Source organism: Cydia strobilella, chromosome 12, assembly GCF_947568885.1.
Source record: "Cydia strobilella chromosome 12, ilCydStro3.1, whole genome shotgun sequence".
NCBI classification, from domain to species: Eukaryota; Metazoa; Arthropoda; class Insecta; order Lepidoptera; family Tortricidae; genus Cydia; species Cydia strobilella.
In genome coordinates, this window is record NC_086052.1 from 726,648 (window position 1) to 739,063 (window position 12,416).

Genomic DNA, 12,416 nt, shown 5'->3' on the forward strand with positions numbered 1-12,416 from the left:
TTTCCACACTGTGGCTCCCCTCCATAATACATTGATTAATTACGATCAAGTCACTCGAGATATCAAATTATGTCATGAAAGAGTAGATTAATAGCTCAGCCACGGCCTATTCACACATCGTTATGATGGATTTGGAAGGAAAAATTACTCGTTGCTGGATTAGACCAGGAATTTTAATTCCCGTTTCCCATACAGTAAGGAAAATCCCTACTACTAATACTAAATATAAATGCGAGTTAACTCTTTCTGTCTGTTAGTTACCTCTTTACGCATAACTGATTTAGATGAAATCTGGTGTGGAGATAGGAGATAGTTTGACGCCAGAGGAAGGACCACGCAGACGAAGTCAAGGGCAGAAGCTAGTCGGCTAAGTAATAATGGCTTAACGGATAGTTGGAAAACTGAATAAAATTACTCCATTAGTTATTTAAATCCTTATAGTTCTCAAGTTCTGTTTTAAATTTGTTATCAGAAACTTCCATATAATGTAAAAGTAATTCCTAGCACTAAAATAAGATAATTTCCTGTGTATTTTTTGGCTTATGCTTGTAAAAAAATTGGAGCATGTAGACAAAACTGTAATCGGTAAACACAGCGTGAAAAAATTAAATACTCACTCAAAAACTCTCGTGCATATTTTCGCGTTACATTTCACCGTAATCAAGGCGAAAACTAAAGCATTTCAGGTGGAAATTCTGCTTCATGAATTTCAAAAGAGAATGCAAAAACAATATGATGTGAAACTTTTGGTTCATAAATTTTAAACCGATGTCAGGAACGGAGTCGGACGAAACAAACATTGTAACACTCTCCCACCACTCTCCCTAACTAACCCTAGTCAGCTAAACCTAGACTTGCCTAAAATACTAAAAATTCCAATAAGAAAATCTAAAATTCTAAAAAAACTTTAAAAATACCGCAATCCGTAATTACCTTTATTAATTATTATAAAATAATGTAAATAACCTAAATCAAATCTAAATATATAAGTTAATATCTTGAATTGGATCAGTAGATTGGCCAAATGATCGTCTTGTGTTTATGTAGAACCCTTCGTCATAACCGTTAATAGTAACCAAAATCCTTTTCGCATAATAGGAAAGAGTTATGAATAAAACAGTTAAAAATCCTAATAATGTTAAGTAATTAATAAACCATGAATTATGTCAGAGTAAAGTATGTCAGAGAATTTAGAAACGTCATTGCAAGTTTAAAGACAGTTTGTAAAACAAATGTAAAGTATGTCTTAATCAGACAAAGCCTGATTTAAATTGTAATCAATAAATAGTATGTAAAACATAATTTTATAAGTCTGAAGGATGTCTTAGTTAAGTCTTCAATAATGTATGTCAAAATAAGTAGTCTGTCGAATGTAATAGTCAGATGGTCAAAGTACGATCACTAATAAATGTCACAATTTACAAATATTTTGTTTTTGGGGTATAGATGTCGCCCGCTCCGCCGCGACTATCCGTGGTCATCATCCAGTTGCTAGGGCAGACCCCCGCCCCAGTTCTGAAGGAACTATCATGTGGTCCTGAAGGGACATCTTTTCATAATGACAGGGCTACTTCGTCATTTGCCCTGAACATTATTTTATGACATTTTTCTTCATAAATGAGAGGACATCAAAGGGACAATTTAACATAACAAAATACTGGTAGTTAGAGCAGCTGTATTTGATCCACTCCAATTTCCCAGAATACTGTAATTTTGTAATATATCTTAGTAGGTATTCAATGAAATAATATTAACCAAACTATAGTTGTAGTCATTTTGAATCACCTTTCGGACCAGAATAAACCACGATCTTGCTCTGCATCGATCTAGCTTGGGTAAATCACTCATTGATATATATTTTCAATAATAAAGTTTTATGATAATATGACCCTGTATTTTTAAGGTCGAATGTGAAAATTACAGATCTCTTGTTGGCGACAAACCCGCCACCGCATCAAATTAACTACCCAAGCAACAGCGATGACGTCCGCGATGCGTCAGCGATGTGTCATATGTTGCGTCTAGTGCCTAATTCGTATGTTGAACCTTGGAGATCTAGACTGCTGAGTGAAATGATACTAGTGGACTGTAAACACTAAATTTATTTGCAAGTTACAAGATTAATTTTTAACGCGACGCGACATGTGTCGTTGCGCGAGCCGTTGTTTCGAATCTGACGTCCCCCCGCGGACCGGCCCCCGGGCCCGTCGCCGGCTAACCGGTCCGGTGACGTGAAGGTGGACGTCATCGCTGTTGCTTGGGTAGTTAATTTGATGCGGTGGCGGGTTTGTCGCCAACATATACTCCCGGCGTTGAAGACCTTGGGTCTTCAAGATCTTGGATGGGTAGAGGACAAATTGTGTTGAAGGCCCGACGAATGACTCCCTTTTTCGTCTTTATGTCGGCTACTCTTGCGATGCCATCTCTGCCAGGCAGCACTTGGACGATGCGGCCGAGCAGCCACATAAGCGGCGGTAGATTCTTGTCCTTGATTACTACCATGGTTCCGACGTCGAGTTTGCCCCTTGAGCTCTGCCATTTGGTTCTCTGTTGTAGACCAGAAATATACTCAGTGGAGAACCTGTTCCAGAAGTGCTGTTTCAGGAACTCGATGCGCTGGTACCTTTGTAGTGAGGTAATCTTTCGGTCAGTAAGCTGAGGGTAAGGCAAAGACGTGAGAGGCCTTCCAATCAAGAAGTGAGATGGACTCAAAAAGGATAGATCAGATGGATCATTAGAAAGTGGCGTAAGAGGACGTGAGTTTAAAATCGCTTCGATCTTTACTAAACACGTCGCCAATAACTCATAGGTGAGGTGTGTAAGACCTAGGGTTCGTCGCAGGTGGTACTTTACCGACTTCACCGCAGACTCCCAGATTCCTCCGAAGTGAGGTGTGTATGCTGGGATGAAAGAGAAATTGATTTGCGCGTCGGCCATATCTGCCGCAAAGTCTTGTTTTAATAGGTTTGAGAGCTCATTGAAGGTACCAACAAAGGTCGTGCCATTATCTGAGAAGATTACCTTTGGCTTGCCACGACGACCAATAAATCGGTTAAGAGCTGCCATAAAAGCCTCCTTGGTTAAATCCGAAACAAGCTCCAAATGAAGTGCCTTGGATGCTAAACACACAAATATGCAAATGTAGGCCTTTACGAGCCTACACCCCCTACCTTTGCGGTCAGCTATAAGAATTGGACCGGCATAATCGGTGCCTGTTTCAAGGAACGGATATTCAAGGTGCAACCTTTCCTTCGGCAAGTTACCCATTATTGGTTGCACTGTTTCACCCTTCAATCGAACACATTTGAGACAAGTATGGACAACCTGTTTTGCCAAGTTTCTTCCTCCGAGCGGCCAGTAGTTAAGTTTTATAGTCGCTAGAAGTAATTGAGGAGGCGCGTGAAGTAGACGTAAGTGGAACATTTTAAAAAGCAGCCTTGCAAGATGATGCTTACTACAAATGACTATAGGATGCTTTATGCCATAGTCATAGAATGAGTTGACAAGTCGACCCCCGACTCTAATAAGCCCTGAATCAAAAAATGGCGATAGCGAACTAAGCCGGCTTTTCTTTGGCAATGGTTTGCCTGTTTTAAGAAGTTCGTACTCGTCAGGAAAAGAGTCTTGTTGGGACCTGCGAAGAAGTAGAACTGAAGCCGATTCTAGCTCAACTAACGTAAGACCACCGGTTGTCTTAGTATTTTCTTTTTTACAATTGTGGATGAATCTAAGTGTATACGCTATTATCCGTTGCAATTTTGAATATGATGATTTGTTTTTAATTAAATGTTCTATTGGGTTGCAAGAGTTATCAGGGGGGGGACATGCGACAAATGCTTTAGCCGGTAACATCTCTGGCAGTGGAGACTGGTTACCAGACCTTGGGGCAGACGGCCAATAGGCCATGTTCTGCTTCAAGAATGATGGTCCCGACCACCACAAGGAAGAGTTCATTATGAGGTCGGCACCTAAACCTCGAGATACCAGATCTGCAGGATTCTCCTTTGAAGGTACGTAGCGCCAAGAAGCGGCTTTGGAGCTTTCCTGGATCTCTGATATCCGGTTTTTGACAAAAGGCCGTAATGAACAAGGAGATGATGATAGCCAACCCATGACTATCATCGAGTCACACCAAAATACGCAATGGTCTGGTTTCCGGGTAAGTGACTCTAGAACCTTTGTGCACAACCTTGCGCCTAATAAGGCCCCGCAAAGCTCAAGACGAGGAATAGTTGTAGCTTTAATCGGCGCGACTTTACTTTTAGAAGCCAGTAGGTGAACACTCACTGAGCCATCCCCGGCCACGGAGCGGACGTACAGGCAAGCTCCGTATGCTTTCTCCGACGCATCAGTGAAGACGTGGAAATCAACAGCCGTAGGAGTATCACACAAGGCCCAGCGAGGTATATGAACGTTGTTAAGAAAAGGCAGAGATTTGACAAAGTACTCCCAGGATGTAAGTATGTCTCCTGTAAGCGGATCATCCCAAGAACACTGGTTTACCCAAAGTTTCTGCATAAGTATTTTCGCCTGTACTATGCAAGGCGTTACTAATCCTAGAGGGTCAAAAATTTGGGCTATGACTGACAGAATGTGTCTTTTAGTGACTACTTTTGGTAACGAGATGTCTATGCGAAACGTAAGGCTATCTTGAGTGCATCTCCAATTAAGACCCAACGTTTTAGATAGCTCGTTCTCGCTTAGATCCACACATTCTTTCAGGCATGGGTCCTCACCGACGGCTTTAAGAATTTGTTTATTATTGGACTGCCATTTGCGTAAGTGGAATTTAGCATTTTTTAGCGTATCTGTTACATTACGACACAGTGCCATAGTATCATCTATAGAATGAGAGCCAGATAGGAAGTCATCTACATAAAAGTCCCTGGCGATCGCTTCCTGCGTTTGCTTGTCACTGGACTCTTGTGATAGCTGTAAGAGGCACCGCGTACTCAGAAACGGAGCTGATGATGTCCCGTAAGTCACGGTATTAAGGGCATAAATTTTAAGCGGCTTTGAAGGGTCTGCCCTCCATAAGATCAACTGAAGTTGACGTTGTTCATCGTCCACAAGAATTTGCCGATACATTTTCTCGATGTCAGCTGACACTACATATTTATGTTGACGAAACCGTAGTAAGATGGAAAATAAGTCGTCCTGAACCCTGGGTCCTATTAATTGGATGTCGTTAAAAGATTTTCCTGATGTAGTGGCAGCTGAAGCGTCGAATACCACGCGAAGCTTAGTAGTCGTGCTAGACTCTCTTAACACGGCGTGGTGGGGCAAATAATACGACGGTAATGAACTGCAAGGCAAAGTTTCACTCATATGACCCAAAGCCTCATATTCCTCCATGAAATTTACATAGCGCTCCTTTAATAAGGAGTCCCTATCTAACCTGCGTTCGAGCGATAAAAACCTGCGCTTGGCTATCCCGAACGAGTCTCCTAAGGAATCGGGAGATTCCTTCAGAGGCACGGTAACTACGAAACGCCCGTCTTTATCTCTCTTAGTGGTTTTGTTAAAGAGTTCTTCACATGCGTTTTCGTCCGATGTGAAGTCATGTTTCGGGGATATGGTATCAAGTTCCCAGAATTTCGTAAGGGTCGTGTCAGTTTGTTTGTCGGTCAAAAACAAGCAAACTGGTTTGACAGAGGTAGGTTGATCTATGGCACCTACTAAGAGCCAACCTAGCTTTGTCTCAACGAGGAAGGGTTCATTTTTGCCTAAGATAATGCGATTGGTGCCGAGAACGTTCCAAAAGATTTTTGCCCCAAGAAGAATCTCAATGTCAGCGGGTTCGCTGTATGAAGGATCGGCGAGGCAAATTCCCGAAGGCATGGGTACGTCCGTTGCGTCAATGTATGTATAAGGTATTGGTGACGTAATTTCGGACAATATGCTGCACTTTATGTCAGTGCTATAACCCCCATCATAAGACTCCAATGTAAGAGAGCATGATTGGGTGATATTTGATTCATGCTTCTCAAGCATGGACACTGTAGTTTTGACATTTTTAATCGGCAGTTTCAGTCTCTGAGATAAGTCCTGAGTTATGTAGTTAGATGTACTGCCATTATCTAATAAGACCCTAACGCTGTGCAATTTCCCCTCACTATCGCGCACTTTGACTAGGGCTGTTGAAAGCAAGACATGTTCGGATTCCTCGGACTCATCAACATCGTGGGCATTCGCGGAAAAGGCTAAGTGTTCTGACGCGGTTTTAGGTTCCGTATGGACGTGAAGAAGTGTGTTATGCTTGGTCTTGCAATACTTGCAGTGACTAAGTTTGCACTTACTGTCGTTATGACCGGGACGTAAGCAATTGAGGCATACCTTATATTCCTTTGCCTTAAGCACGCGTTGCTCTACTGGCAAAGCCTTGTAATTTTCGCAATTGAAGACGTAATGAGCTTTATTACATAAAGGGCAAGTAATGTTATATGTTTTAGGCTTATTAACGTTACTCGCTGAAGCCAGAAGGCTTTTTGGCTTATTGTTGACAGATGTGTCCGTTCTAACCCTGTTATGCTTGGCTTCTTCTAAAGTTTCCAAAAGATTGCACCTATTGCTAAGAAACGTTACAAAATCGCTAAGTGCAGGAGGGTTTGTCATCTGATTCCTATGTTCTTCCCATTCCCTACTTGTAACTCCATCTAATTTGGCTGCCATTATGTGGATAATTAATGTATCCCAATGCTGTACGGGCTGGTCTAAAGTTGCTAAGGCATTTAAATTCTTTTTAGTGTTGTCAACAATCTGGCGCAAGGCTGTACTTGACTCTTTATGCACCTGTTCAATATTAAAAAGTGCCTGCACATGATTATTGACAAGCAACTGTTTGTTGTCGTATCGTTCACAAAGGAGTTTCCAAGCGGCATTGTAGTTATCGCCCTTAAAGTCCAAGCTCCTAATCACCAAGGCCGCGCTTCCATGAAGAGAGGCGCGTAGGTAATGAAACTTGTTAATGTTGTCGATACTTGTCTCAGAATGAATAAGGGAAACATAAATGTCTTTAAACTCCAGCCAATTCTGATAACCACCGCTAAAGTGCGGTAAATTAATTTTTGGCAACCTTACGTTGTTGTGCTTATAAGACACTATTGTTGGGCATTCATTGAAGCCTACCTCGGATTGAACCTCCCTGGCGCGTTGGCTGCGGTGCCTGTCCACGAGCTCCCGAGCGGCGGCAATCTCTTTGTAGTAAGACCGCTCGAACAGCTCGCGTTCAGCATATTGCTCGGCAGGATCCTCAGCTAGCATCTCCAATTCGCTCTGGTGAGTATCAAAAGAATCGTACGAATCATTAAGTTTTTTAATACGCATGTCTAATTCCACTAACTGCGAATCACTGAGTTGTTCACAAGTTTTCGCAGTATTTAAATAGGCGATAAACTGTGTAAGCTTAGCTTTCATTGAAGCGCGCTTCTTTATTAATTCTTTGCATCTAGCCTCGGTAGTCATTATGCAGTTATAAGAATTAAATGAAGCAAACTGGTAATTATTATAAGCGCCAAGCACTACCCTGTTGAAAAACTAATAGCAATAATTTACAATTAATTTTTATTTTTAATTTAAGGCAATAGTTGAAATGCCTGAATATATTCTATTAGCAAGGTAACAATGTAACTTTTGCCCGTGCACTTATGCAGGCGCTGATACTATTTCTCTGTCCGACACAACTTGTGCTATTGCTAAAATATTTAATGAGGCATTCAACTTTTACTATGCAATAATTATTGTAGGTATACCCACCTATTGACTATGAAAATAGATATGGAATATTTTGTGGAATGTTCGACGACTTTGCAATATGAATGTTAACTATGATAATAATATGTGAATGAAATGGATTCGTACGCAAATTGGATTACCTTTATGCTGATTTTGCTTATGCCAAATACACAAGAAATATACGTTATCTTATTGTTTACTGTATGATATGTTAGTCTTTACTGCACATACGTGTGGTTATGAATAAAATTAGTACTTAATTGTAAACAATAAGATCTCGTTGAATATGTTATTTAACGTATGTATAATTTTTTATATGTTTATTTATGTGTATGTATTTAATGCATAAGTTATGAATATAACGCGATTTAATTGTAATGGTTTTGAGATCGAAGCAATGTTAAGCAACACAATTACGCCAAAGTTTAACTTGCCGTATGCAATGTTTTTTTTTGAAAATGTTCTTTTTATTATGAAATATGAATTGAAATGAAAACCATCGAGTCTAAATAATGAATAGGAATTGGAAAGACCTCACAGTTATGCCGTCCTGATTTATGTCCAGTAGATTGCGGGCTCCTGTTCCTATTGCACTTCGGTCTCACTTTAGATGATTTTCTGCACTAGGTTCGTAATTGATTGCTTCTTGGCTCGTAGGGAGTTCGCTCGGTGTTCTTCGCGATACCTAAGTCCGTCGTAGATGTGATAGGTTTGCCGTTGCGTGACGATGCGATTTATTAGCTTAAGCGGCTAGCCCGAAGACACTGAATGGACGGATGGTGATGCTGATGATCGAAGAACTGCGCTCTCTTCGCCGGCCGACTTCCAAAAAAATCTTTGTAACTTCTTCAAATGTACTGGGTCGCTTCTCTTCTTCGGCGAGTTTAGGACCATATGTTGCGTCTAGTGCCTAATTCGTATGTTGAACCTTGGAGATCTAGACTGCTGAGTGAAATGATACTAGTGGACTGTAAACACTAAATTTATTTGCAAGTTACAAGATTAATTTTTAACGCGACGCGACATGTGTCGTTGCGCGAGCCGTTGTTTCGAATCTGACGTCCCCCCGCGGACCGGCCCCCGGGCCCGTCGCCGGCTAACCGGTCCGGTGACGTGAAGGTGGACGTCATCGCTGTTGCTTGGGTAGTTAATTTGATGCGGTGGCGGGTTTGTCGCCAACATCTCTAGAAAACAGAATGAAATCGTCATACAGACTGCCAAAGGACAGGCAAAATAAATATTTCTTTTACAAACAAATTGATTCTACAATACTACATTATATTGTGGTTATTTGTTATGTTTTTCCCACAATATATTTTTCTACCAGTAGTGATGCAAAGGACCAAATTATATTCAAAGTCATAAATATGTCAAGTTTGTCAATAAGTCATAAATAAGTGTATGTAATACAATTCTAACAATCCCTAAACCCACACTACATCCTAGCTACCGCTATTTAAATTTCACCCATAAACCCATAATTATACTCGTACTATGTAGTTTAAATAGCCATAAATATATCGGAAACGAACCTAGCTAACTACTGTGAAGATCTAATGGCTTTGTTATATAAAAATTATAAACCTTGATCAATCCTACAATTCCCTAAACCATACAAATATAGACCCTAGCCCTAACAGTTAAACTAACCAATTAATCTATCGATATAAATGCAAACTAACATCCCGGGATGTACATTTAATTTACTCGCGTAATTTCTCGATGTGCAATGAGAAATTCCTAGGCTACAGCTAACTAAGACGAGTGGAGACACCTCGATTTAGAACTGACCCCCTATTTCTCCACGTGGACCAGCATCAGCGATAGGGTTTGGGACAGCCGATGTAGGTCGGGAAAAAGGTAATGGGATAGTTGGTCTAGAATCTGGCTTTTTTAAGAAGTCTAGGTGACAACCCAAATTGTCCAGACCCCAGGGGTTAGAACCTGTCCTTGTAAACCCAGGAACTGTCAGGGACCCACCTGATATTATCAAGATGCACAGTAGGAGAATTAAGACTGTCGTTGTCACCGTAAGGTACCCGCCCTATCTCTCCATCTGCCCAGTACTGTACTGGATCGGAATTAGTTCTCTCTACCCCATAAGTTATTTAAGAAAGCTGAGAGATAATTGCAAAACTAACTTTAAAATAATATATAAAGTACTCCAACCAAAATCATTCCAGTGCTAAATATCACTAAAATAATCCAGGTCAAAACACTATATATATTAAGCACAATTAAAGGTGACTGTCCATTTGTGACTGCCGCTGCACTGCAGTTGCGACGTTACGCGGTCCAGCACTACTGTAGCAGCACGACTGCTGCTGTTGCGGCGTGCAGTCGCGACAGCGTTCGTTGATGGCTTGTCAATGTCAAGTCATATAATGTCAGACGTACAAATAAAATACTTATTTTATTTTTGTATTTTTTACGAGAAGAAGCGAGTGACGATAATGCTACATGTTACATGAAAAAGAAGACCAGTTTGCCTTTCTACAATAGTCAGAGTCCGACGAAGGCAGCTACGCAATATTAATAAAAAATCTGATATTTAATGGTGATCGTTTATTCAGGGAATATTGCCGATTAAATGAAAAGCAATTCAACATTGAATGAGACTTAATAATTGACGAAATACAACCAAATTCCTCAAATGAAATTAATGCAGAGGAAAAATATTATTCTTAACATTAAGGTAAGATCACATTGTGAAATTTTCTTCCCCATCCTCTTGCCTGAATCCGTGACCACCGCACACAGCAAGCCGACGCAAACGGGACTCATGTAGCTCGTGATATATACTACTTAATCCACCTGCATCAAGTATAGGTACCTACTCGGCCGTCAGAAACGTGCGGCTGGATTTAGAAGTCTGTGATAAACGTCCCCTCAAAACCATGCCAGGTAGGCTCTTTATCAGGTCTTTCATTGATTTCTGCAGTGATTCGTGGGTTCCGGAGATGGCGATGCGACACGTAACAATAAATTATCCAATGGTGGGCAGACAGTCGTTCCGTATTAGCAAAATATTACTGATTTATCTTTCTAAGTATGCATATTAAGCCAATTTTACTTTCTTTAAGGACCTAACAGTGAAGTATGATGAATAAAATAATTTGTAAGAGCTATAAGTAATTGCGCAATTTACACTTCATATTGTCCAGTTTCGTATTTCAAACTGAAACACAAATTTAAATCTTATAATTCCTCTCGTGTTGCAGGTGTCCCACTCTTCATGATATGACCGCACCATCCATATAAAACTTGACGGGCGAGACAAGAAATCCTTAAGCTATTTCCCTCACCTTGGCCGATAGAAAGAACTTTTAATAAATTAATTTGAATAATAAATGGTTTCCTCGTGTTGGTGTAATGAAAAATTACGTGTTGCACTGTAACAAAGTTTGTTTAACCCTCATGCCTTGAGATCCCCGTAACTGTCAATATTCTAAATTTTAAACCATTCGCTTCTCTCGTAGTTCAATTTTGTATCCTTTCGTACGTTTGGGTATCAATACCATGAGATATTAAACAACATCTTTGCCCCTTGTAATAAAAATTAATGATTGCTTCTTTTATTTAGCTCAGGAATGGCTTTGCAATGACAAAATGAGAAAGTGTCACCATAAACGACATTATATAATTATAGTTTGTCAAAGGACTGTCTCATTTCAAACATTAGATGACCAACTATACTATGATATTACGACTAGAGTTGCCAGGAATATTCGCAACTATTCGGTATTCGGCCTATTCGGCCACTTTGCCGAATATTCGGTATTCTATTTGCCTCTCTATCGCTCGTGCCCTGTCGAGCTTATAGGCCTTATGGCTATCTTCACAAAACTACGAAAAAATATAAGAACAGTTTATATAATGAATTTATCATGAAATGTTAAAAAAATCACATAGGAAAATATAGAGACTGTCTCAATTGAAACAGACAGAGAGAATCATATACTATCTTTGTCTTGGGCTAGTATATGAAATATAGTATATATATATATATAGTATAGGAAATGGATGAGTAGTTTTGTGGTTGTTCTTATTTACTGACAAATTGGGTTTGCCCTTCGAGCAACACGGAAAGGAGTCGGCATTCGCACTATTTCCCCTCTGTCGAGGTACAAGATCAATTGTGCATGCATACAACTAGCGCGGTACGTACAACACACACCTCGTGTTGCACACAATAATTGTGTAATGCGCTCTTTATTATAAAGAGATCGAGGTGTGCAAGACTTGTCTTTGACGTGTGTCATTTTCTATTTATTTGTGTCATCATTAGAGATTGGATTTTGTAAGTAGTGAGTGAGAAGTGCGACTGTGTGCACGTTTTCCTCCGTAAAAAATGGCAGAACGATTTATACGGTAAGATAACGCTTGGGCTCCTCCCTTCCGACGTGTCGGAAGCCGGTGTTGCTCGAAGTGTTTGCCAGACTATAGTTAACTTCCGAATTTGACGCTCTCTTTTCGGACCTATCATTCTAGTTTCCTGACTGGCTCTGTGACATGGCTCAATCTATGAGGATATTAATATTGTCTTCGGTTACCGCGATAGTTACTCATGAAATAAAACTATGAAAACGGATTATATCGCGTATATTGAATTTATAATACATCCCGACGTTTCGAACTCTTTACAGCGTTCGTGGTCAACGGGTGACTGAGGAAAAATTACA

At 40.3% G+C, this 12,416-nt stretch overlaps 2 protein-coding genes across 4 annotated transcripts in view; both read right to left on the reverse strand.

The window, feature by feature from the left end:
* The window catches only part of LOC134745937 (5-hydroxytryptamine receptor), a 174,727-nt gene that overhangs the window by 67,443 nt on the left and 94,868 nt on the right, over nt 1-12,416 (reverse strand). The window lies entirely within an intron of this gene.
* Nucleotides 2,426-7,904, reverse strand: LOC134745892 (uncharacterized). Of its 3 annotated transcripts, none has more exons than XM_063679996.1 (2): nt 7,129-7,904; nt 2,426-2,581 (listed from the first exon to the last, which is right to left on the reverse strand). In XM_063679996.1, the coding sequence occupies exons 1-2, from the start codon at nt 7,462-7,464 to the stop codon at nt 2,570-2,572; spliced, it is 348 nt and encodes a 115-aa protein (XP_063536066.1). In that variant the 5' UTR covers nt 7,465-7,904; the 3' UTR covers nt 2,426-2,569. The 3 variants fall into 3 exon arrangements, with proteins under 3 accessions (XP_063536066.1, XP_063536064.1, XP_063536065.1); XM_063679994.1 differs by having other exon boundaries at nt 2,426-2,623; XM_063679995.1 differs by lacking the exon at nt 2,426-2,581 and adding an exon at nt 2,939-3,119.

Bases quoted from the DNA above. Each gene is read 5' to 3' on its own strand.
- LOC134745892 (XM_063679994.1), bottom strand. From the start codon at position 7,464: ATGACTACCGAGGCTAGATGCAAAGAATTAATAAAGAAGCGCGCTTCA. The intron at 2,624-7,128 runs GTAGGCTTCAAT...CTCACTACAAAG, and splicing joins CCAGGGAGGTTCAATCCGAG to GTACCAGCGCATCGAGTTCC.